The sequence below is a fragment of the Rhipicephalus sanguineus genome, chromosome 5 (genome assembly GCF_013339695.2).
Source record: "Rhipicephalus sanguineus isolate Rsan-2018 chromosome 5, BIME_Rsan_1.4, whole genome shotgun sequence".
In the NCBI taxonomy this organism is placed as follows: Eukaryota; Metazoa; Arthropoda; class Arachnida; order Ixodida; family Ixodidae; genus Rhipicephalus; species Rhipicephalus sanguineus.
In genome coordinates this window covers 84,172,572-84,196,052 of record NC_051180.1, presented here as the reverse complement: position 1 = coordinate 84,196,052, position 23,481 = coordinate 84,172,572, and the positions used below count along the sequence as shown (strand labels likewise).

Below are 23,481 nucleotides of genomic sequence, written 5' to 3'. Positions count from 1 at the left end.
GCGCATGCTGGTATAAAATTCGGTTGCGACATTACGATGAACGAACGATCATTTGTCGATCATTTTTCCGGCGCAGAAGTTATCTTCACGTGCGCGTGGTGGCGGTGACGGTACGTAATAAGGGAGGGGGCCAGATTACGTTTAGCGTTAAGACACGGCTGTAGCCGCGGTCACATTGTGAACGGAGTTGCGAATGAAGAAATTTGCGGCATTTGCATTGCTTTTATGCCAGATATGTACCATGAATTTAAGTGGTCATCAAGAAAATGCGAATGCATTGATGTAATAGACACTTGTTTATTGTTTCCTTGATACTTTCGATAATTCGGCATTCGGTTAATTCGAACAAATTTTCCGCGGTCCCGACATCCCATATGACATCCCCTGAGCAATGTATAGGGTAGGGGGGCCTTCGTCAGGGAGTTGCATCTGCCTTTAGCCCCTTCATCCCAGACAATGTCTGTCTGAATAAAGTTCAAATAAAAAATAATAATACATATACATAGCACATTTCCCTTGAACCAGTGTTAGCATCCGCGGTTTGTTTCTGAGACTATCCATTACAAACTTACAAATCTGCACGTTCGGATATAACGAGAATATATGAGAGATGATCATCTTAGATGCGAATGCATACAAAACTTTTGTCCAGTGTGACAGAGAGATGTGAATGAGACCCGGCGAGGTTGAGTAGGTGTGAGTAAAGTCCCTAGATTTTTCCCTGTTCTAGGGACTTTAGGTGTGAGTGGTAATGATCGAAGATGGGAGCTATTGGACGTGTAAACGCGAGTATCTGTGAACGGGAGTGTACTTCAATATGGACATCAGGGGCCGCATGTGAGTGTGAGTAGAGCGGAAAGCTTGGCATGTTCATTCATGAGTAGACTCATTTCAAAGGCGTGAGTGTGAGTATGAGTGAGTGACGAGGGATATGAGAAGGCATGAGTATGAAGGCAACATACGAGTGTAATAGGTGTGAGTATGAATGTGAGTGAGTACCCATGGGAGTGAGTAGACATGAGTGAACGTGAGTACAAATGGCTGTGAGTAGGTGTGAGTATGAACGTGAGCACCGGTGTGAGTAGGTGTGAGTCAGTACTTACCAGTGTGAATGGGTCGGTGAGTACCGATGGGTATGAGCAGGTATGAGTATAAACGTGGAGCGAGTGCCCATAAGTGTGAGTACCCTTGAGTGTGAACGTGAGTACTTATGAGCGTAAGTGGGCGTGAGTATGAACGTGAGTGAGTGCCTATGAGTGTGAGATGGCGTGAGTGTGAACGTGAGTGAGTACGAGTAGATGTGAGTAAGAGCGTGAGTAAGTGCTATGAGTGTGTGTACGTGTGAGTGTGAACGTGAGTGAGTAGGTATGATAGTCAGTGCACGTGATTATGAACGTGAGTGAGTACCAATGAGTGTGAGAGGCGTTACTGAAAGTGAGTGAACACTTATGAGTGTGAGCGGGCGTGAGTATGAACACGAGTGAGTACCAATGGTCGTGACGTGTGAGCATGAACGTGAGTGAGTGCCTATGAGTGTGAGGAAGCGTGAGTATGAACTTCAGTGGGTGTGAGTGGGCGCGAGTATGGGCGTGAGTATGCCCATCAGTGGGTGTTGGTGGGCGTGAGTATGAACATGAGTGAGCGCCTATGAGTAGGAGTAGGTGTGAGTATGAACGTGATTGAGTACGTATGACTGTGAGTATGAACGTGAGTGAGTGCCTGTAAGTGTGAATATGAACTTGAGTGAGTGTCTATGAGCGTAAGAGTGAGTATGAACGTGAGTGAGTGCCTATGAGTGTGAGTAGGCGGGAGTATGAACGTGAGTGAGTGCCTGTAAGTGTGAGTATGAATGTGAGTGAGTGCCTATGAGTGTGAGTAGGCGTGAGTATGAACGTGAGTGAATGCCTGTAAGTGTGAGTATGAACGTGAGTGAGTGCCTATGAGTGTGAGTAGGCGTGAGTATGAACGTGAATGAGTGTGTATGAGTGTGAGTTGGCGTGAGTATCAACGTGAGTGAGTGCCTATGAGTGTGACTAGGCGTGAGTATGAACGTGACTGAGTGTCTATGAGTGTGAGTAGGTGTGAGTATCAACGTGAGTGAATGCCTATGAGTGTAAGTATGTGTGAGTATGAACGTGAGTGAATGCTTATGAGTGTGAGTAGGTGTGAGTATGAACGTGAGTGAGTGCCTATGAGTGTGAGTAGGCGTGAGTATGAAGGTGAGTGAGTGCCTATGAGTGTGAGTAGGCGTGAGTATGAACGTGAGTGAGTGCCTATGAGTGTGAGTAGGCGTGAGTATGAACATGAGTGAGAGCCTATGAGTGAGTAGGTGTGAGTATGAACGTGAGTGAATGCTTATGAGTGTGAGTGGGCGTGAGTATGAACCTGAGTGAGTGCCTATGAGTGTGAGTAGGCGTGAGTATGAACGTGAGTGAGTGCCTATGAGTGTGAGTAGCCGAGAGTATGAACGTGAGTGAGTGCCTATGAGTGTGAGTAGCCGAGAGTATGAACGTGAGTGAGTGCCTATGAGTGTGAGTAGGCGTGAATATGAACGTGAGTGAGTGCCTATGAGTGTGAGTAGGCGTGAATATGAACGTGAGTGAGTGCGAAGGCTGAAAAAATTGGGGTGAGTGAGTGTGAGTGAGTATTCTCTTACAGTGCCGACCTATGATCGGACGCGTTATTCGAAGGTCGCAGGTTCGGTCCCTGCCCGCGGCAAGCTATCTTTCCGTCCACTTTTCTTTCTTCACATTTACATTACATTTACTACTATTGTTGCAAATAAATAAATAAATGAATAAATAAATAAATAAATAAATAAATAAATAAATAAATAAATAAATAAATAAATAACGCTATGAGGGTACCTAATGAAATCGCCTTAGACAACTCGAACGCGAAAGCCATCTTTTTCTTCTCAGTCGATGTATTGATTCCCCCACGCTCCCTCCGAAAGCTTTCTGCACCTAACGTAGCTTTGGACTGCCTCCAAGATAAGGGGCATTGCAAGCTTTCTGCACCTCATCTTTTTCTTCTCAGCGATGTATTGATCGCCCCACGCTCCCTCCGAAAGTTTTCTGCACCTAACGTAGCTTTGGACTGCCTCCAAGATAAGGGGCATTGCAAGCACCTCACCTTGGGGGGGGATCGGAGATCTCTGTTCGTTCCGCGTTCGTTCTGGCGGTGTTACGTCACAAAAGTGGGCGGTCCGCAGCTCTCTTCTGCCGAGAGGAAGAGGACAGCCAATCGTCAAGCGGTGAGCGGCGAGCTTTCCGGAAGTAGACGCGCATCGTTTGTCCTCGGCAAGGGGACCGTATATTTCAAAACGAAGTGTTTCTCGCCTTCCAATAAATACAGTTGTTATACGAAAAGATATTGTTTTTCTTTTCAAGCTCAAACAGTTTCTGAAACAGCAATAGGTTTGAGCGCTGATATTTATTGGTGTTAGTTTTTCTAACGTGCTCGCTATGTGAAGTCGCGCACGCGAAAAAAAAAAAAGAGAAAAGTAGTGGTTGGCGCAGTTTTTCAAGATCTCGTCCCACCGGAATGTCTGGCTTGGCTCCCGGGTGTCGAATCGTCAAAAGGAGCTTCTGCTGGCTTTTATAAAAGAGCACCCACAGATACCTACGCCGTCGTGCCCACTGGGGCCGTCGTTCACGAGTGAGGACCGGGACGACCCGTACGTGGCAGTAGCTGGTAGCGCTTTTGAACTAAGAAGTCCCTCCGCGTAAGACCACAGCCCAGTGGCAGGCCCGTTCATTTCGTTCGCACTGTTCGTTTCGAGAACAGAAAGCGACTCCACACTTGCTCATGTCTTCAAACGCATCTCGCACCTCCAACCGCAAGAGAAGCACACGTCGCAAGCGCCATTTTCTCAAAATCAGCTGTTGCGGCAGCCGCAACCGCCGCATCATGCCGTGCGAAGCCGTTTGTTCGCTCGAGAGGACGCGTGCGAACGGTCTCGCGCTCCGTTCGTTTGTAGCAGACGACATGCTCGTTATGACGCGGTATGACGTCACCAAAACATAAAAGTTCAAGCAAAAAAGAAAAATGGCTACGCCCCTCAGAGACGTGGTTTTTTCCGGATTCGGCCAATCGCGTACGCCGCCAGAATGGGTACAGAACGAACGGCGCAGAACAGAGATCTCCGATCACCCTACTCGTTATGCCGCGATATGACGTCACCAAAAAAGAAAAGATCAAGCAAAAAAAAGAAATGGCGACACCCCCCGGCCTTGAGTGGCATCTCCCGCTTCAGCCAATCAGCGCGCTTGTTCTTCCCCAGGAGAACGAACAAGCGGAACGAACAGATCTCCGATCGCCCCCTTGTTTTGCGCTGCCTCCGTGATCGGCCCACGTTTGTATGCGACTATGTCGTGTGATGACGCCATCACTTGATGTCATGATGACGTCACCGATTTTGGCGATCTGTGAGGTCATGATGGTGACGTCATCACGCGATGATGATTGTTTGCATCACTCGTGTTGAAGCCGCCGACGCGGGACGCCGACGGTGAACTTTCGTGTTTGATTAGGCATCTAAGGATCTCGCCTTAATAAATAAAGTTAATATATGAAGGGAGAAAAACGTAGAAGTAGGAAGGGGGAGGGGGGCAACCAGAGTAACCGTCCGCTTGGCTACTCAAAAAAAGTTGAAGACAGCAGTCAGCGCGTTCAAGACGAAACCCTTTATTCGGGCGAACTTGTGCACAGGAAATGAAAAGTTAAAGTACAGGCAATATACACTGTACACTGATAGCGTCAAGCACTTTCGTCGGTCGTCGGTATAATCTGATCAGCGCTGAGGCGCGTCGGCGTTTAGAAATGTAGCATCGAAGATTTCAGACCTAAGATATCTTGTAGGGCGCATGCGCGTTTTTTGGGTTTCCTTTTCGAGTAGATATTTTTCCATTAAACTGTTGTTAGTCCCCAGCGTGTGTGGTCGTCTTTCTTCTCTTGTGTACGTGTCTGTAGAAGGCTGGGTTTCCTCGTTTTCAAGCTGTGTACTACCAACAGGCCCAACACCAGACTATTCTAATGAACAGATTCTGTTGGCACAAACACAATGAGAACAACGGTCACAGCTTTTCAATCTGTGAATAGCTGTTTTGCATATTAAAAATATTTTTAACAACATAAGAAGCGAAATGTCACAATTAACGCTAGCCTTAACGGAGGATACTAGGCAGACATATGTTACGCACTGGCGCGTAGGAGGTAAGTTATACCAGGGTCTATCAATACTTTTCTACTGGTCATGACACTCCCGCTTCCACTCCCGTGTAACGTGACATGGGAGAACTTCCTACAGCGCCCGCAGTCGCCGCCTCGTGCGCCACCGATGGCGGCGCTGGGAACGGCGCTCCGGTGGCACACCTATGGTGCGATCTTGTACGCGTTACAAAATAAACACGGAGGCGTGGCATGACAACCAACCGCACGTGACCGCACGCGACCGCACGCGATTGGTCAATGCAGAGCCGTGACGTCTGTCGCGGTTCAAATGGGCCATTCGCGTGCGGCTGGATGTAACGCCACGACTCCGTGTTTATTTGGAATGCGTACAAGATCGCACCACTAAAGCACACCTTGCATCAGACGCCCCCGTGTGGCAGGAAACGCAGGGGGTCAATCCACGCGCCGCAGTTTAAAAGAAAAAGAAATGTCTAAGAGCATCTGATTCTCCGGTGTCGACACTTGCAGCGCGTTGCTCAAGCACAATGACGTAACAACTGCGACAGTTGTTAGTTCACGATTGCCTTGTGCATGCCTGTGCGTTCTTTTCGGGCGCCCTTCTTTGTGCTTCAGCGGCGCGCTGCAAGTATCGAGCTGCTTCTCGTTCTTCGTGTGACATTCCAATTTCTTGCTATCGCATTCATTGCTTCGCCCTTGCGGCGAAACTGTGACTTTTTTCTTTCACCTCAACGTGTATCTGCATGTGGTGCCATCGATGTTTTGTTACCCTGCCCAAAAGAACATTCGATATTTAAGATGAGAGACTTTCGTCTAAAGGACATGAAATAAGCTTAAGGTACTTTCACTTTACTTATTTATCTTGTGTTTGGCACGAACTATATTAGATGTACTCAAAGAAACCCCACCAATCTAACCAGAACCTGCACGCAGGCCTTTCACTAGAACATATCTTTGCCGTTTCTGTCACATTCGGCTCCATTGACTGTACGACACTTCTTCTTTGGTCCATGCGTGTACTAAGCCGTAGTGCACCTTAGTCTTGTATGACTCTCCCATATCAGAGTGCATGTAGTACTCTAAAGCGTCCACATTTTGTCCAAAACACATGAGCACTGTCGCAGGTTTCATATTCCTGCTGGTATTCGGGAGAGCTTAACTCACTTACTGCCCTACAAGTTCGTGAACCCTTTTGATGGCGCTATAGCAGTTTGCGACATTAGGTTCCTTGGGGTGCAACATATAAGATTTTATTCGATAGATATGGTATATGAAGATATGTGCATTACAAAAAAGGGTAAATTAAATGTCAGGATAATTAAAATTAATTCAATGGTGGTAGGTGCGGTTCGAAACTACAAAACCGGTCAGATTGGTTCACCCTAAGAGTACATAGGTAATTCACGTTTGGTGGATACGTAGTACCCAAGTGTAGGACTACACAGCGCAAGTGTAATAGTTAATTAACATTAATGAGGAGCCTAATTGCACTGTCCAATGTCCATAGCTTAACTCTCATTAGAGCTAGGAGGACAGCGTTTGCGGTGTTGGCACCTCTCCAACAGTTCACTCACCTGTCGACTTACACTATACTCCGTTTCATACATCAGGTGCAACGCTGTAGAGGCCAGCGAGGCTTCTTCCATTAGATGCGTTCGCAACAAGAAATAATCCAATGATTTTACCACTCGCAATTCTTTTTTCGTCTTTAGGCTGAGTAATAAATGAAGATGCTTTGTGCCTCAGATATAAGCAAACCCCGTTATACGGTTGTCAATAAGTTGTCATGAACCGCGTGGCGTATCGTTTCAGCCTTTTGGTGTTTCAGTTGCAGCCCCTCGCGACACATCAAGCCCGGGTTCGTGCTCGGCTCGCACCAGAGTTTACAACAACGAAAGCCAAGCGCGCGACGCGCGCACTCGCACATCTTGCTGGCCGAACTTCTTGCATAGCTTCCGCAGCGTTGCACCGGATCTATGAAAGGGAGTATAGTGTATAATTACTATACACTATACTCTCGGACAACTTTTCTTGGCAATGAAGCGAAGGCTAGAACGCCAAATCGCGCGTATCCTACCGCTTATGAACGTAGTTCCACAATTATGCCCGTATTATCCGCGTGAGATATAAAAAAATACTCCCGTATTTTCTACTTATAGCTCTTTCAAACGGGACGCAGCTCGCACTAGTGAGACATTTGAATTTATTTTACTTTATACGTTGTCACTTTGCGTTTTTGCACGCGTTTTTGCACGCGTGAGACACCTGGCGGAGCAGATCTCAACCACGCGCTTCTTTCTACGTGTACTTCGGTAGTGCGGTGACGCGCCGCCGGAGTTGATTGCGGAGGCCACCCAGAGGTAAGCGCAGCTGAACTCGTCGAGTGTGTATGTGCCATCAACATGACACATACACACTGCACACAGTCTTCTTTCACTGTAAAGTCTACCCAAGTGAACCAAAAGTTTACCAAACGCTAGGGGCTTATAGCGGCATTAAAGACACTCAAATGGAACATTATGGCTGCCTAAAATATTTTCTTAAAATTTGTCATAGCAAAACAAATACAGCGCGAAATAAACGAGGGGGGGAGGATAAAGACTGACGTACACACAGCGCTGCTCTTTCTAGGTCGGTCTTTCTTGTCTCCTCTATGCCGCGCTTTCTGGATGCCAACACGTGTAAGCTTCCACGCTAAACCGCCATAGCAACGATGCCTGACACTTGTGTGCAAGGCTGCCGCTATGGATATAAGGGCGCCGACGAATTGCTCTTGTTGTGTTACCAGCCGACGCGGAACTATACTCGTCATGTGGAACAGCCATCCTTCAACAAGATACTATACCGGGTTCTCGTTTGAATCGAATACTACTACTACTGCTACCACCACCACCACTAATAATAATAATAATAATAATAATAATAATAATAATAATAATAATAATAATAATAATAATAATAATAATAATAATAATAATAATATTAATAATAATAATTGCTGGGCGTTTACGTGCCGGAATCACATCATGATTATGAGGCACGCCGTAGTCGGGGACGGCGGGTTAATTTTGACCACCTGAGGTTCTTTAACGTGCACCTAAATCTAAGTCCCCAGCTGTTCTTTGCATTTCGCAGCCGTCGAAGTGCGGCCGTAGTGGCCTGGATTCGAACCCGCGCCCTCGTTTGAATTGGAGTATGTTCGAGTGTACGAGAGACATCTTGATGCCGGGGATATCGGAAGGCCGACCTTGAACTGATGGTGACTTGGACACTAATTGTGAATGAACGAAAAAAAAAAAAACAATTCTCGCAGCACGGATTCTTCAGCGTTATAAAATGTGCATGTGAAAATGAAGAACTATTACTCAGAAATCATAAATACCGCCCAGATCGCACAGTTAACAGCCGCTTCCTCATGTGCCAAGATGGATCCATGTTCAGACTTGCTTGTTCTGCACGGGAAGTTTTCATTGGCAGCTTCAAAATAAATGGTCACTTAGCAGGAGAACGATCGTTGCGGACTGCCAGCGCGCAATAGGGTCCACCGTAACTTCTTGCGCAAGCGACGTCAATTTGTGGGCCATCTAGACTACATGGTGCAATACACAACTTAAGCTTCACATTAAACAATACAACTGCTTCAAGTACCGTAGGTGGAAGTATGAGCACAAGAGAAACTGCGTCACTTGATGGGCAGCCTTGGACAAACCATTGCTAACTTCTAGTGACTTGAGCTAGTAAACAGCTCGCCTGCTATATTATTCGCTCAACACTCACCACTGCTACGTTTAGTTTGCGAACACAATGAAAAAAAAAAGCAGAAATGTCAGCGATTTTCTTTTTTCTTTCTTTCTTTCTTTTTTATGGGAAACATCCACGCAAACGCGCGAGCGCCTTTTCAAACTCGGCAGTACGACCGCCTTCTACTGACGGCAGCACCTCTGGCGTCGCTATTATCCAAACGTCCACGGGAGTTTCATGACCAGAACATATGTATTGAAAGGCCCTCATTATATTAACTAACAACTTTGTACCATATATAATTCATAGCTGTTTGTTCATGATGCATATGCGAACGCTTTGACTAATGCCCTAACAGTGGTGAGGTCAGGTCCAGTCATCATAAAATGGAAAATAAAACTACCCTGCCTACATTCCCTAAAAGAAAATCCTGGGAATGTGTCCCCAGCTGATGTTGATTTGGTGCTGGTTGAACTATTCCGCCCTGCAGAGAGATTTGAAGGGAAGACAGGTTGATGCTGGTACGCTCTCTACCTGTTACTTCTTACCTAATTGAGAACCTTTAAAAATGGTGGGAGCTGTGGTCACGCATCTGAAGAGTTGTACGGAGCGCGTGACTTTACTGTCGTCTCTGAAGTAATAATTGTTGGGGTTTTACGCCCCAAAACCACGACTTGATTATGAGGGACGCCGTAGTGGAGGGTTCCGGAAGTTTCGACCACCTGGGGTTCCTTAACGTGCACCTAAATCGAAGTAACGGGCTTCCAGCATTTCCGCCTTCATCGAAAACGCGGCCGCCGCGGCCGGTATTCGATCCCGTGACCTTCGGGTCAGCAGTCGAGCACCATAACCACTAGACCACACGGCGTGCGTCGTCTTTGAAGTAGAAGCTTTTCAAGCTTTTCAGAACTTCTGCCTGATCTAAGTGCCTGAATTCGTTTTGAGAGATGTACATAAAAGAAAGAAAGAAAGAAAGAAAGAAAGAAAGAAAGAAAGAAAGAAAGAAAGAAAGAAAGAAAGAAAGAAAGAAAGAAAGAAAGAAAGAAAGAAAGAAAGAAAGAAAGAAAGCGCACGGACTGTAATAGTTAAAGTATGCCCAGTGAGACCGACGAAAATTCAACGGACAGCTACGGCTCACCTGTCAGAGTATAAGCGATTATGCTGTCGTCAAGACAAACAGCGTACGCTCGTAAGTACGATGAGAGCAAGTGTGCAAGAGCCATGTGTTCGGACCTCTCTGCTTCATGTGAACCAATTGCCGAGTGAAAAAGTGGAGCAGTGGAAGCGAACGCCGTCGATGCATCGATCGTGTGGACACTGTAGGTCAGCGGGTCGGTCATCTAACTGTCGCGAGCTCGGCCTTCTTTTGGAAGAAGATAATTGCCTGTCGCCGCCATTCTGCCTTGCGTGAGCGTTCCGAGGAAGGCACTGACACGGCCTTTGTGCCTTCTGCATCAACAAATATATTTGGAAGCTTCTTTGATTGTTCTTCTTCATCTTTTAAGGCAAAAGCTTTAGATACCTCATCAAACGCAAAAACTGGCTGTCGGCGTCAATTCGTATGACCGAAAAAAATCAAACAAAGCAATAAAGCAACCGGTGCGCCTCGTGGCAGCATGCGTCATACAATACGCCTACTGTCCACTAAAGCACTGCAATTGTTGTGAGAAGTAAGAATTGTAAGAAGTGTTGAGAGTAATTAAAAAGTATTTAAGAAGTACTATACTCGGGGACAACTTTCTCTGGCAATGAAAGGAAAGCTACAGAGCCACAATGCACGTATCTTCCCGCTGATGAATATAGTCCCACAATTGCGTCCGTATTTTCTGCGTGAGATATATAAAATACTCCTTCATTTTCTACATGCATCTTTTTGAGACGGAACGCAGCGCACACAAGCGAGATATTTGCATTTCTTTTACTTTATACGTTGTCACTTTGCGTTTTTGCATGCTTGAAAAAGTCGCGCCTTTTACCCGCACCTTAGACGCTAAGCAGCGTTTGCGTCGAAATGCAACGCTAGCCATCATTTTCCACGGCGTTACGAGACGCGTGCCAAACCGGACTACTTCGCGTAGCAGTACATGTGCAGACGCTCCGCCTTCGTAGCTTTCCCTTCATTGCCACAGAAAGTTGTCCCCGAGTATAGAAGCGACTGAAAGTAATTATGAAGTTATTGGCAGTAATGAAGAAATAAATTATATTAATTAGTATGTGATTTGAAGTAATTATTAATTGAAGGTAACCGAAAACGACGTCAAAATAGTACACGCGTTAAAATAGTGTAGAGAAAATAGCTTTCATCTTGAAGTTGGCATTTGCATGCGATAAGGGACCCTGTGAATTTTTATTAGGTTCTAACCGACTTTGTAGTGCTATGTATCAACATAAGTACTCTTAAACATAAACACTTAAGTGCAACATTCTCCGCCGATTGCACATTTATTTATTTATTTGTTTATTTATTTATTTATTTATTTATTTATTTATTTATTTATTTATTTATTTATTTTCAAATACTGCAGCCCAATGCAGGGCTATTGCAGGAGTGGGGTACATACAATAGGAAAGAATAACAGTAACATCACAACAAGTTCTTCTTCAGAACAAATATCGTCACCTCTTGAGCACAACCGGGTACATAAATGAAAAGAAGAAAAAAAAAGGACAACAATGTCATTCAAATGCCTCCAAAAAATCTGACATATTCATTTCACGAACAGAACCGGGTAGATCGTTCCAGTAGACAATAATTTTCGGAAAAAAAACTGTATTTGAACATATTAGTACGTGCGAAGAATGGCCTTATGTTAAGATTGTGACCACGTCTAGTTGCAAGAGCATTAGCATACACGATGTAATTATCATTAGATAGCCGGCATGATGAATGAACATAAGAGTGCAAAAGTTTCAAAGAGTCAATATCACGCCTAGCACACAATGGAGATAACTTCAAAGATTTCATTGCAGATGAGGGCGAAAAATCATGGTCATAGCGATGAAAAATGAAGCGAACAGATTTCTTTTGGACAGATTCAATTTTATTCACGTCACACACTTTGTATGGATTCCACACACATGAAGCGTACTCTAATATAGGGCGGATCAGTGTTTTGTAGATTAGTAATTTGGTGGATTTTGGCGATGCAGATGATGTACGTCTTAAGTAACCTAATTTTTTTAATGCTTTAGATGTAATGTAATCTATGTGATGCGACCATTGCATGTTGTATGTGAACATAACGCCAAGGTATTTGTATGTCTGTGCTCGGGGAACTGCGATGTTGTTGAAGGAGTATGCATATTGTGATGGAGAATGGCTGTTCGTGAAAGACAAAACTACTGTTTTTTGGAAGTTTATCTGCATCTGCCAATCCGAGCACCAAGAACAAAACTGCGAGAAAGAATCTTGAAGTATGGCATGATTATTAGGAGAAGTAATTACCTGGTAAAGTACACAGTCGTCGGCGTACAGGCGAACTTGGGACCTAATATTGCTGGGAAGGTTATTTATAAAAATCAGAAATAACAGGGGACCGAGAACGGAGCCCTGTGGGACACCAGATGTAACTTTTACTGCTGACGAGGACTTGGAATTGAATGAGACGAATTGAGAGGTTCACGTTCACGGCAGGTTCACGTTGATACAGTGGATGCTAAGGCCTCCAGGACCATGAACATTAAACAGCGAAACCTGACACGTATGCCGCCTTGTTTGAGATGAACTGTGGGCTTAACATACGTTGGCCTAATGCTGGAACATGCTTGTGCCGTGTGGGACCCTTGGAAAACAACATTTAGTAATAAAGTTGGAAAAAACAAACTCAGAACAGGGCAGCAAGGTTTGTCCTCAGTCAGTACTCGAGGACTGGCAGCTGCACCACATGAAGAATGAATTAGAATGGGAAATTCTATTCCCTCGACGAAGAAAATTAAATCTGAAACTCCTCTATATAATATTCCAGTGCAAAATCGGCGTTCGTACGGAAAAATACTTCCACATGCGTCATTATCTGTCCACGTGCTGATCATCGCTTTGAGATTTTATAATACAGCACCAGATCTAATAGGTACGTTAATTCATTCTTTGTTCGTTCCATTAGCGAATGGAATCGCTTGTAAAGTCAGCAAGGGTGCTGTGTAAACATTGTAAACACTGTTGAGCGATCCTCGCTCGCTGACACTCACTTTTCTTTCTGTGTTTTGCGCGAATGTGATTGGTTTTCGAAACGCACAAAAAGCACGTTTCAAAAAGAATAAGCGGTATTTGTTTTCCATGGCCTCCGTTATGGCGGCTAGATATCGCCGTAATGGAGGGCTAGAGACATTTCGACCACCTTCGGTGCTTTAGGGTGCACCTGAATCTATAGGTACACGGCCCTCTAGCATTCTACCTCCATCGAAATGCGGGCGCCGCGGCCGGGATTCGATCCCGCGAACTTCGGGTCAGCACTCCAGCACCACAGCCGCTAGACCACCGCGGCGGGTGTGTTTGCTCCCTCATACGTGTGTAGCACCGCAGTGCGTCGAATAGGCTCAGCGCAAACAGCCGCAGTGCTGAGACACCCCGCTAAACCGTCACGTCAAGGAGCCTCTCCTGCGTCCCTGATTGCTTACAAAATATGGCTTGTTCTTTATTTAAATAGTAGATGTTACGTGTATAGATCTCACAAAGAGATTTGGGGCTGTTTGAATTCAGAGTGCAAAGAGAGGAACAGCAACAGGACTGCCCTTCAAATATCTCCTTATATTATTACGCGCGGAACACGTTTCACGAGCAGCCCGTAAACCTCAAACGAAATGGATCAGTTTTCTAGACGCTCATTCTTACACGCTCGAGATATTAGTTTCTTCAAGGAGAGTACAAAACGAAGCTGCGTGCACAAACATGTAGAGAGAGAGAGAGAGAGAGACAGAGGAGAGGGAACGGCGAAGGTATACACCGGAGGCCAGCGTGGCGTGGCCGGAGTGTTTGGGACGACGAAACCAGGCCGGCAGCGTGACCGGAAGAACAAAAACAATCAACCAGCCCCATGGCTACCGGCGTCGTTAACGACGACGCGAAGTGCTGCGCGTGCCAGTGCGAGCAATCATCGTGGAGAAAACGAGAGCGCCACTGGCGAAGCCCGCTGGACAAATGGGATGAGAACACACGAACTCCTACGTGCAGCGCTCATTGCATTCGGAGCTCCTCGAGGTCGCGCGCGAAGTCCATTCTCAGCGTCCTCCACACAAGCTGGCCTGCCAGACAGATCAGCGTATACGTACGTGACTCGAGCGGTTTTTCGCGAAGAATACGGCGTATGACGCAACTCTGTGTTTAGAAATCGCCACAATTATCTCGCGCGGACGAGGCCTTTCGTGGAGAAAAGCCGTTTTATTCCTCGCGTTCCTTTCGTTTCCTTTAACATGTCCTTCCATTTCCCTCAAAGTTGATAAGCTTGCTTTGATAACGTCCAAGATTAAGTGGATAACTATGTCGCTCGTTGAAAGTATATTGCGAATGTGTAGTCCAGTTGCTGAGCGCAGGTTGGCCGATTCGTCTTCTTGGAATCGGAGAGTATGGAAGCCATATCTGTATGAATACAACATGCGAAGCTGCTGAAAATTCTCATTCCAGATAACCCGAATTGACTTTTCACAGCTACGCCTATTATCAAATCAATCAATCAATCGATTGAATACCTTTATGTGGTATATCTGCGTATATTGTTTCTGGAGGATTGGTTATCTACACATACGAACTGCCGAACAAAAAGAAGTGATCGAGTACATAATGGTGTTATTTTGAAATCCTCTAAGTAGAAAAACAAATTATAGTGAGCAACCGCCGTGGTGTATGGCTCAGTGGCATGCTGATGCTGAGGACAAATTGTCAGGAAAGATTTGCTACTGTAGTGGCTGGCGCAATTATTATTAAGCAAAAATAAAAATAAAAAAGAACTCTAAAGAGTTCTTCGCATACACCCGAAAGCACCGGTGTACGTTGTATTATACCCTTTAATATTTAACAAAAAGTGCAACATATAATGAAGGTACGCAGGTTTTTTTTTACAGGCATGGGAAAACCACATCCTATACCTCGTCGCGCAGTGATCTACATTCCGTTTGCTTATTTCGAGATTCTATCTTTTTTGTTTACCTCCTCCGTTACACAATGTAGCCCATCCCTGGCACATGGACCAGCGTTTTATCTTTTCCTCCTAATGTAGTCAACTACCGAATGAACATTTAAGCAAGAATCTGTCTGATCCTATATATATGACGTCGATGACACACCTACGGCGTTTTCGCTTCTCAACTGAGGCCTCGTAATCTAATAACAAAAATTTGGGTCTCTCTTCATTACTCCCCGTTTACATCTCTAACCTGTTTCCGCCCTTAAGCCAAACAGGTTTCGCGACTTGTCAGTATCTTCACGAGTAGACGAGTGGAACGGCTGCATGTCGCTAAATGATTTCCTTGTGCACTATACACACGCGGCGTCAGGTATACGCCCTTCAATGCGAAAAAAAGAAAGACGATAAGTCGTCACGGCGAACAGCATTAACTTAATCTTTTCTGAACGTCGGTATATGATCGCTACTGTTTACTTTTCTCGACCGCAGTCAGTGTGCCTCTCGGCGCGGGCGTGTGCTTCACGCGCCGCTTAGAGGCCGAACGTGTTTAACTCGAACAGGGAAAGATACTAAATATGTCTCCCGCCGGGGTAGGTAGGTGCTAACTGAAACTTGTTAAGTGGCGCGTGAAAAAGTGTTCAGCTCTCCTGAGTTGAACTCACGAATTGCGCCATGTTGTACCTTGAATGGCCAATCGCCTCGAACTCGTTGATCTGCGGCTAATATAAGGCGCCCTATATACACATGTCCATGAGCACGAAGTCACGACTTAGATTCTTGGCTGCTGTGGCCGTATTTTAATGAAAATATAATGTAATCCAAAAAGAAAATGAACGTGCGTGTGTGTGTGTGGTAATAAGTGGGTGGGGTGTGTGTGTTCAGTGGTGTTGAGTGCGCTTAGTTTTATGCGCACGTAATAAAAACGCATCAGGTAAAAACCAATCTGAAACCTTACAGCGTCTTTGAAATCCATATTGCTTCTACGGAGGTTTTGAGCAAGATAGGTCGATCGATCCCTCTCACTCACTCACTCACTCACTCACTCACTCCACTCACTCACTCACTCACTCACTCACTCACTCACTCACTCACTCACTCACTCACTCACTCACTCACTCACTCACTCACTCACTCACTCACTCACTCACTCACTCACTCACTCACTCACTCACTCAATCAATCGATCGATCAATCAATCAATCAATCAATCAATCAATCAATCAATCAATCAATCAATCAATCAATCAATCAATCAATCAATCAACCAATAAATCATCCAATAATTAATCACTCAATTCGATCACTCAAACCTTGCCCTGGGGAGTGTTCCCAATCGAAACGGCAAATTTAATGCCAATCGGCGAACCTGGAGCACGGAGCGAGCAGCTGGCGTATGCACGATCGGAAACCGGAGAAGTGGGCACGGAAAAACGTTTCGGACCACGCGATAGCTCGATGCACGCACTGGGAAATTGGAGGCGGCTAGGACGTGCCGTGACGGCGCCAATATCGAGCGGCAACCGCGTGCAGCAATGCAGCGAGGCCTCTTGGCCGTCGTTGAAACGATTGGCCGTGTTATTGCCTCCTGCCTCGCGGACTGCTCGTGTGACGGACGTGCCGAGAAATCGAGTGATCCGGCCACAGCACGTAACAGAGGTGCGGGCCAGTCTGATTGTTATGTGATTTTGCGTGTCGTGAGGCATTCGGATGCATGTAGAGTGCTCTCTAGGTATTCTCTGTGGAGGAAGGGGCGTACATGTCAGGGTCTCGCGCCCTGACTGCGTCATTATGCAAGCACTAGCTTGCGGCTGAAAGCCGTAACAAAGACGGCATTTATCGCGGTAACACTTTCGGGTAGCCGCTGCGATTTCGTAAACGTTATCGTCGCCTCACGTATAGCGTTTGACCGTTTAATGTGACTGTATCATGATACAGAACGTCCACGTAGTATGTCATATCGAAGGTTCAAATTGTATGCTGTTGAAAGTCTCGGAACTTCAAATATTATAGGGTTTTTGGTATTGGTATTATTAAACAAAGAACGCCATTCTACCACTAAATTTCATATGATTTGGTCACCTTGTATATAAACAGGGAGGCTATAGAAGCACTGAACGCTATTGAATAAACACATTCAGCTCCAAAGCGAGGGAACGACCAAACTTCGTAGAACACTGCACCGGTCGGTAAAGAAGTTTCAAGCGCACGGCCGTAAAGACTAAACGCCTGACTGCCCCTTCTGACCACACACTCGCGGAGCAAGATGTAGCCACCCCATCATTCCAAAACTAAGTGAACCCGTCGGGCAGCATCATAACCACGGCCGAGCTGGCCTTTAACTGCCCACCGAAAGCATAACCGCCCAACGAAAGGCTGTGTGGAGGGGCGAGCATTTTGACTATTTTTCCGCGATCTTTATCCGTATATGCGAACGCCAACGCGTACCGCGTGCTCCCACGAACGCGCACGCTCAAGCCGACATATAGGCATTTATAGGAAGGGGGCAGACGTGGTGGCCGGGGGGGAGGGGGAGTCACAAGAAAAGGCCGTTCATGCGTGCAGTAAACACAGAGCTATGCACTGCAACCGGAGGCTTTGCAGAGTGCGCCTGCAGGAATTTTTCACCGCCTCGCTAAGCGCGCGCAGCGTGGGGCAGTATGCAGTACACAGCGGCAACCTTGAGACGCGGCCGCTGGCTGCTGCTGCTACGTGAGGAGGGAGCGCTACAGAAAGGGGCAGCCCGGTTGACCGGCAGCTGCAGTGGTAGGACTGTAGGACACAAGGCCGCGGCTTTCAATGGGCGGATCCCGCCTTTCGTCGGCGACGCCGACAAAACGTGAACCGCGTGTCCCGCGCACCACAGGGCAGGGTCTTTCAGCATGCCGGACCCCACTCTTTGCAGTCGTTGTTTAACGCCGAGCGTCGGCAACGAGCGTGGACGGAAAGCGAAAACGTCGTTCCAACGAAGGGCCTCTCTTCTTCGAGGCGCTCGAGCGAGCCACGATGATGAAGCGAACCGCGCTTCTCGAACGTGAAAGGAAACGCGATGCGCTCTCTCTGAAGCACGCGCGGGGAGCAGAGTTGTGTTGTAAGAACGACTTCGTCTGTGTTAACCTCGCCTCACCCTCACTTTCATTTTCTTTGGCAAACGGACACTAAAGTGAAACATTAAATCAGGTTAGAAAGAAGTGTTATTTGAGAACTCCATTGCCGTTAATCTCACTATAATAGGCTAGTTCTTAGAAGAGGCAATAATGGTCAAAGTTTCATGTTCGAATTTCGCGTCAAAAATTCGGCAAGAGAACGCCAGTGTGTCGTCACGAACTTTCAGTCCTTTTTTTGCAAATTACGGCCACATTGGTTCAATGAAATTTTCTGAAGCATGCTACCTTAAGGCCTGGTGTGACTCAGAAGACAATGTAAACAATTTTTTACCGATAAACGATCACGTAGGCCCTAGCAGACGCCGTCAAATTCTATGACGTCACTGCGAGCTGGTGCGGGAGCTTCAAGGTGGCGACGCCACCTGCGTTTTCTTTTTCGAGCGCTTACCAAGCGTCTTCTCGCGGCAAAAGTGGTGCTTTGGGCATTGTGGAATTGTAATTTGCTAATACGTGAAAGAGCCTTTTTCTGATTCCGGGAGAAATGCGGCATCAGTGCCAAATTAAGGCAATAAGCGCGCTCAAGGAGGCCTTCATTCACTACGTACATTACGCAAGTTCTGAGACATTTCGGTACTAGTCAAGCTGCTGTGACAGCTTTTTGCCCAGGTGTCCCTCCAGATTGTTTATCTGGTAAATAAAATTGAATTGAATTCAATTGCGCCTACGTCATCGTACTCTGAACAAGCTAAAACTATTATTATAATTTCACCTTGGGATGCTGCGAGAATCATTTATGAGAGAGCGGCCGCACCTCCACATTTCATCGTCCGAAACTATACTGAGCAGACGTAGTGGCATCGGCGGGTCATAAATGTATACAAACTTAGTTAAGTGCGGGCCAACAAAAGAGAATGTGTGTCCTTGTGTTTGCCACAGTGAATCTCACATTGCCTATAGTTTCGTTTTTACCGCCGCTATTCGCATGAGTGAAGAGAGATTGTTCAACAGCGATCAGAAAAGGCGAAGTCAAATAAAAGGCAGAAAAGGTATACGTTCGAGTTCGTTAAGTGTGACGGAAGAGACCGAAGAAAAAGCAAGGTTTAACGCATCAGTAACATCGTTTGAAAGCGCTTTGTTACCCGTAGATGAACTGGTAACACCTATAACTATATTTAAAAACACGAGTTTGAAGAATGTCGCCTACACTGCAAACCAGTGAGCTCTCTTCGGCGTAAGAAACTGGTGAGCGAACACGGCGCGAGGCAGTTTTTAGAACCTCTAACTTCTGAGGAAACTTGATTTGATGATTGAATGAGTTTGAAATGAAGTGGAAGGGTTGAACGCTAAGAAACAACTCTCGTGCAATGAGAGATGCCGACAGAAGGGGTCCGGCTAAATTTTCGCCTCATTTGGTTAATAGACGAAGCCCCAAATCTAGGTACACGAGCGCTCCTCTATTTCCCATACCATCAAACTGCGACCGTTATACGTTAGGGAGTCGGAGTCAGACTAGTGACTCCGAGCTGATCTGCGGAACGTCATAACCGTTAAATACCCGACGCAAGACGGTGGCAAGGGAACTTCCGCCTATGCCAATGCCCGATGTGCATCCTAGGCACCGAGAAGTCGTTAAGGAACGCAGAGTCACGTATGACCCGGCAGCCTTGCAAACGCGCGGCGTGCTGAATGCCCAGTGTTGTCTCGCTTGCCATAACGAACACAAACGCCCAACAGCGTCTTACTCGAAGTTTCGTTAAAGGCAAGATGACGTTGTATTCATGTCATTCGCGCGTCTTCTTCTTCCTGCCCTGTAATCAGAATTACTTAAAGGGACACTAAAGAGCAAAACGATTTTTCTCGCATTAGTAAAGTAGTCTTCCACGATACCAAAAACACCGCGCTTGCTGCGAGAAGACGCTTAATAAGCGAGAAAACGCGCAAAACGAAAATACAGGTGGCGACGCCACCTTGGAATTCCCGCACCATTTGCCGTGACGTCACATATTTTTGACGGCGCCTGCTTGGGCCTACGTAATTCCTAATCGGTTAAATCGAAGTACATTGTCCTCTGAGGGGGCCAGAGACTTGACATAACGAGTTTGTGGAAATTTCATCGAGCCAGTGGCGCCAAAACACGTTAAATGCTCTTTGAAATCCTTTACGTCACGAATTACAAAGTTCGGCGCGAAATTTAAAAATGAAACTTTGAACTTTGTTTTCTCCTCTAATAATAAACCTATGGTGGTGAAATAAACTACACAAGAGTTCTCCGAGCACACTTTATCAATCTAAACCAATTCATTGTTTCTCTTTAGTGTCCCTTTAAAGGGACCGACAACTGGACAGAACGGGACTAGATCCTGGTAGAAATGAAAAGACCGTATAATATAGTGACAGATTTCAGCACCCTTTTCGCGTGTGAGCAGGATTTATATTTTAAAATCGTGTTTAAAAGTAAAGAAATGCCGGCATGTTGCGTAGCCTTGCGGAAGAGCCTTGAAGCTGTTTTATGGAGTCGATCACTTTGCTGTGCGCGCCATAATTAGTCCTGAAAATTAGGGTCTGTATATTATTATCTAGCCCCGCTCTATTTTCTGCCGCTTACAAGGTAAAATGAGTTGCACGGTGAGAAGCGGCGCTGCCTTCACGGTAGCCAGTGGAACATGTCGAGCCACGGCGCATGCGCGCGGAGTGTACGCATGCGCAGCAAACCGGCGCACTCGAACACGAACCGCTCTCGCGCTTATTGTTTGCAGCATGTGTTGACACTTGTGTATACGACTTCGTATTCGCCGCAGATGTAAAAAATACTGATTACAAATATTTCACGGCGTTTTTCACGTTACCGTTCCGTGATTAGACACTCTCACCGGTAAGCTTTCCGTTGAGCTAAAGAAAATAGGCACCATAAAAATTGGTTGTCGTTCCCTTTAATACCGTCTCTTTTCCACAAGGATCGCTGAAACGCACCGAATGAAAACAAACTTCTCCGGGAAATTTCTTACGCACTGATTGTCCACGCCTTGGACGTACGTAACCGTAAACATCGTGGAGTGGCTTAGTGCGTATAACTTCCAGGCTTATTCTGATTAATAAACTTTATAGATTGTGAAAGGATATGCCGCTGATTTCGCACGCGACATCCACAACGCCGCGTGCGCTTCAAATAATGGAAGCATTTTCCGGAGAGCATGGGTCCGTGACGGACGTAAGAAAACTGAAGTACGAGCTGAGAAAAGCTGAAGCTTTAAAATGTTGCGAAGGAGGAAAAGAGAGAGAGAGAGAGAGAGAAAAGAAAGGCTACGTACACCACACCGCATAGCACAGGGAGTACGAACACTGTTAAGACGAGAGTCAAGACTCCTAGTTGAGGGGGAAAAAGATCGTTGCATTGTGAGCTTCGTATCGTGCTTTTACGAGCAAAATAAAAAACCTAGTTGTTTACAATTATTTTAGTGTTTACAAGCAGAGACCCTGGATTGCTTCCGGCTTTGGCGAGAAATATAGCCCGCTGGAAAGAGAGCGAATGACTACCTGCCGTAGAGTTTCAGAACAGGAAATGTCAACACAAGCTTTTCGATTTACCAGATCAGCTTCGTTGTGAGGTTCACGAAATATTATACGTATTCGCATTCGAAACGCGCCACAGATTTTTTACTAGAAAACATAAAATAGATGTTCTCTATACTGCGTCGAAACAACTTAAAAACGCCAATTCCTCTTCACCTCTGACATGTTATAGTGACAGTAAATGTGACCGGAAGTTTCTTATCGTGCAGGCTCATTAGTTACCGATATTGTAACATTTATTGATATGATATTTATAACTCATGTACGTTTGTTTTGTTTCCATAGTTATGACTAATCACTTAATGTTGTTTTGTTGCCCTTTTTTGTACTTCTCAACATGTAACTTCTTTAACATGAGGTCCCCATTCAGTCATGTGCTATGGGACCTCCTTCTGTATAAGTGCCACCATGTGTGTATATATTTGATTATGAATAAAGGTCATTTTTTATTTCTGCAGCATTCATTCATTCAAATAAATTTACTTAAAGCTCCTGCGGGTTTGTGGGACGGGCAGAAGGTCCCGCCTAGGTGCCGGCCAGGAGTTCTCGAGTCCTGGCGGGCCTGCTGGACAGCCCAAAGTTGATCTTCAAGGGCACAGCTGTGGAACACAGTCTCCAAGCGCGCGCGGAGGGGATCGCTAGATGCTGCATCCCCAGTGTTGTGTGTTATCCCTCGACATTCCCATAGTATGTGTTCTAGAGTGACTCTTGAACCACAGCTCTCGCATTTATCTGCCTTGTATAGGCTCACCCCTATTCAAGGCAGAGATAAAGATGTATTAAAAGAAAGATCATTGTTGATGATTACCTCTAGCTTGTCGAGCCCCTTGAAGACGGCCGAGTCGACTCCCTGTATCCGGTTGTCGGACAGGTCGAGGAGGCGCAGCTCGCGCAGCGCCCGGAACTCGTTGGTGGCGAAGACAGGACTGAGCTGGTCGCCCAGCAGGTTGGAGCCCAGGTGGAGCTCCTGCAGCGAGCCGTGCACGCCCTCGAGCAGCCGCTCGCTCAGCCGCCGCACCCGGTTGTGCGACAGGTCGAGCACGCGCAGCGGCACGCCGCTCGCGGTGAAAAGCTGCGCCTCGAGGTCCTGGACGCCCGCGTGCCGCTGGGAGAACCGGTGGATCCGCTGCCGGTACGGCAACATCGGGAAGTTGCCCTGTGACGACACCATTCGTTTTGGTTGCGTACGAGCGTGCATGCATGAACACGAAATAAGCTGCTGTTTGCCCAGTCTCCTACCAACCGGAATAGCAAGTGGACTGGTGCCGCTCATTGCAGAAAGTGCTTGGACACTGGACACATTCTTAACATCATAAGCTAGAAATCATATAGGTTTGGGCATGTCGGCTTTCCATTTCAGCATATAGCGCACAACACAACAGAAGGACCGAGTGAGCGCCTGTTTTCGTCGGTTGGCACTCGGTCCTGGTCTTGAGACAAGGGTTTCAATGGGGGCTTGTTGGTGAATCATGTGAACAGCTTTGATGTAGCTCAAAACGACACACGGACATGAGTGTCGTATTGCGCTACATCAAAGCTGTTCCTTGTCTTTTGTCGGGTGCTAGATGCTGAAATCATAAACTAGACTGTTAGTCCCAAGTAATGAATATGTTTTTAACCTTTGGGATATAGGTTCCTTAATTAGTTTGTTTCGAGTTCTTGTCTGCTTTGTGCATGTTGTGTGTCTGTGATGTTCATTGTGCGTCACGTTGAGCGTGCGTTCTCGTCAATCCCATGCATGAGCGTGCTGAGCG

At 46.3% G+C, this 23,481-nt stretch overlaps 1 protein-coding gene across 1 annotated transcript in view; it reads right to left on the bottom strand.

Annotated features, from left to right (window-relative positions):
• The window catches only part of LOC119393917 (protein artichoke), an 80,949-nt gene that overhangs the window by 15,420 nt on the left and 42,048 nt on the right, over positions 1 to 23,481 (bottom strand). The window contains exon 3 of the mRNA XM_037661109.2: positions 22,536 to 22,883. Coding sequence (XP_037517037.1) covers positions 22,536 to 22,883 — 348 coding nt within the window. The remainder of the gene's footprint in view (positions 1 to 22,535; positions 22,884 to 23,481) is intronic.